This window comes from Chiloscyllium punctatum, chromosome 12 (assembly GCF_047496795.1).
Source record: "Chiloscyllium punctatum isolate Juve2018m chromosome 12, sChiPun1.3, whole genome shotgun sequence".
Taxonomy (NCBI): Eukaryota; Metazoa; Chordata; class Chondrichthyes; order Orectolobiformes; family Hemiscylliidae; genus Chiloscyllium; species Chiloscyllium punctatum.
The window spans coordinates 5,047,190-5,049,959 of record NC_092750.1 but is presented as its reverse complement, the minus strand read 5'-3'; the positions used below and the strand labels follow the sequence as shown (position 1 = coordinate 5,049,959).

General features: G+C 48.8%; 1 protein-coding gene across 1 annotated transcript; it reads left to right on the top strand.

The window, feature by feature from the left end:
- Window positions 1-252: 252 nt before the first annotated feature.
- On the top strand, window positions 253-2,504 carry h1-10 (H1.10 linker histone). The gene has a single exon (XM_072581783.1). It carries the CDS (start codon window positions 469-471, stop codon window positions 1,003-1,005), a length of 537 nt encoding a protein of 178 aa, XP_072437884.1. The 5' UTR covers window positions 253-468; the 3' UTR covers window positions 1,006-2,504.
- Window positions 2,505-2,770: the final 266 nt, after the last annotated feature.

Genomic DNA, 2,770 nt, shown 5'->3' with positions numbered 1-2,770 from the left:
GCCGGTGTGTGTTGCGGGATATTTGGCGTTTGACGGCCTCGGACCCGCTCCCGGCACCGTGCACCCGGTCGGCAAGAGCCTGGGGTCACCCCCTGGCCCGGAGCCGGGCTCCAGCAGCCCGGGGTACGGCCCAGAAGCCGCTGGAAAGGCGGTGCAAGAAGCACAAGTTAAGGCAGCTCCTGGACCGGGCTGTTGATGTTCCCATTGACGTTCGCTCGGAGCGGATAAATAAGCAGCTGCGCAGAGCAAACTCCGCAGCCAGAGCCAGAGCGGAGAGCGGAGAGGATCGAGCAGCATTGCAATAGGGCTTTCCCAGCTCTACCCTACTCCCACCCACCAGCACCCACCCCGTGCAATCCAAATCCCACCGTTTGCATTCGATACCCCCCTCTGCAATTGAGGTCTGGTTGCATTGCTGTTGGATTTTGGCGTTTCCCCCCCCCACCTCTCTGCAATCTCGGCTGCACCATGTCCGCCGATGTGGAAACGCTGCCTGTTGCTCCCGCCGAGGAAGAGGGGCAGAAGAGCCCGGCCAAGAAGGCGGGCTCCAAGAAGAAGAAGTCGGGGAAGGGCAAGAACCAGCAGGGTAGGTACAGCGCCCTGTTGGTGGAGATCGTGCAGAGGCTGGGAGCCCGCAATGGCTCCTCGCTGGCCACCATTTACAAAGAAGCCAAGACTGTGCCCTGGTTCAATGAGCACCAGGGTCGCACTTACCTGCGCTATGCCCTGCGTGCCCTGGTCCTGAATGGGACCCTCAACCAGGTGAAGGGCCGAGGGGCCAACGGCTCCTTCAAGGTCATCAAGAAAAGCGATGCTGGGCAGGCGGCCAAGAAGAAGAAAGCTTCGATCTCGGCCAGCAGCAGCGGCGTGAAGAAATCTCACAAGAAAGGCGCCTCTAAGAATGCAGACAGCAGCAAGAAGAGCCGCCCGGGTTCCTCCAGCAAAGACAGGAGCAAGAACAAGAAAGGCAAAGCAACTAAAAAATCCAAGTCCAAGAAAGCTTAGAAACCGCTATTTCTGTTTTGCAAATCGGAAAAAAAAGGGGGAGGTTTTTTTTTAAAAATGCAACTGACTTTTTATATTAACGTGTCTTCCCCCCCCCCCCCCCCTCCCCAGTCGTTGTATTACCTCATTTTGAGGGTAATTTTTTTGTGTGTAGTTTGTAGCCCCATCATGAGTCTGTCGAGAAGGCGGGAAGATGTTCCTGGACAATAAAACAAGTTGCTGGAAAAGCTCAGCGGGTCTGGGGCAGCTCCACGGATGAGCTGAGCTTCTCCAGCATCGTCTGTTTTATTTCTGATTTGCAGCGTAAGCCTTTTGGTTTTTATTTAAGATTTTTCCTCGACATTGTTTTGGTTGATGCTGTTTTTTTTTAAAGTTTAACTGACATTTCCGCTGAATTGTAGCGCCTGTAGTATTTTTTTTGTACAGTTTGTTTTGTTATCATTGGCTCAGCTTGCAGCTGGTTGGGTTCAAAAGAATCATGAAACTCAGAACTTTGGGGTGATGTTGAACTGTTTTATAATTTCCTGTGGATTGGAATTTGTTCTTTGTTACATTTTTATTTGGAGGGGGGCGAGTGTAGGTTGAGAAATGCGATCAAATTTGGAAAGGATAGCAATTTGTTTAGTTCAAGTATACATTTATTTTTCTCCTTTTTTAAAAAAATAAATTGGAATTCGAATAATTGGTTCGTACATCGAGTTTTCATTGATATTCTCTTTTGTTTTTTTTGTTCTGATGCAGTTTCGGTTGAAGCTCCTTTTTCAATCATTTTTTAAAATCTTGGAGGGGGAGCTCACTGATTTGCTGATGCCCTGGCAACTGTTGCCGTGGTGACGCTCAACCAATCACAGGTCGCCGAAACGAATTGTTTCATTTTGGCGGGAGCGTGGTTTGCGTGATGATTGGTTACTTCTGAAACCCGGAAGTCCTCCGAATTGCAGAATTATACTTTGATTTTTTTTTGTTCAATGCATCCTTTTGGTTTAACCGAAAGCCAATTTGCAAACGGTGGGGTAAAGCAAGTCTGTATTTGAGATATTGAAAACAAAAGGACCAAAGTTGAGAATTATGTTTGCTTTTCCAACCTCTGGATTTGTTTCAAAAATGTTGTGGAAAATGAGTCAGTATTTGTTGTTTGCAGGGTGCTGCCTCCTCGTTTGCAGAATGTGAAGTGGGTGTTTTTCACCCCTGGCCCGGCTTGGCTCTTTTGGGTCTGCAAAGTGTGTGTGTGTGTGTGTCATGCATTGCAAGACTCGCCATGTGCCTTCTCTTATTTCGGGTTCAGATCAATTTGACAGTAATGTGGGACACCGCCGACCCCCCCCTGCCCCATCCCAGGGAAAGCGGCGTTCCTGCTGGTTTCAGATTGTTGATGTTTCCTTTATCGAGAGGTTGCTATATAAACATGTGAAAACTGTGGAGATGTTTAATGGCTGTACTTCTGTAAACATAACGGTGTAGTCTACAAGCAAAAATGAATAAATGTTTTTAAAAAGTCAGTACTGGTGTCCATCGCTTCTCTCACTCAGAACCAGCCACCCCCCCCGGGTGGTAGAGTAAGCAGGCAGCTTTCTGGTTGTAGACCCAGATCCTGGCTCGCTCCTTCCGTACGTCTTCACATCAGTTACCGGCCTGATCATCGCTACAGCCAATTATTTCCTCACCTCAGCATCACGAAAGGAGCTGGTTTGTGGGATCCTGCCGTGCATCATTTGGTGGCCGCTTTTACTTCCTTGCAAGAGTGGGTGCGCTAAAAGCAAGAGGT

Excerpts from the sequence above, each read along its gene's own strand:
- h1-10 (XM_072581783.1), top strand. The coding sequence starts at position 469 with ATGTCCGCCGATGTGGAAACGCTGCCTGTTGCTCCCGCCGAGGAAGAG.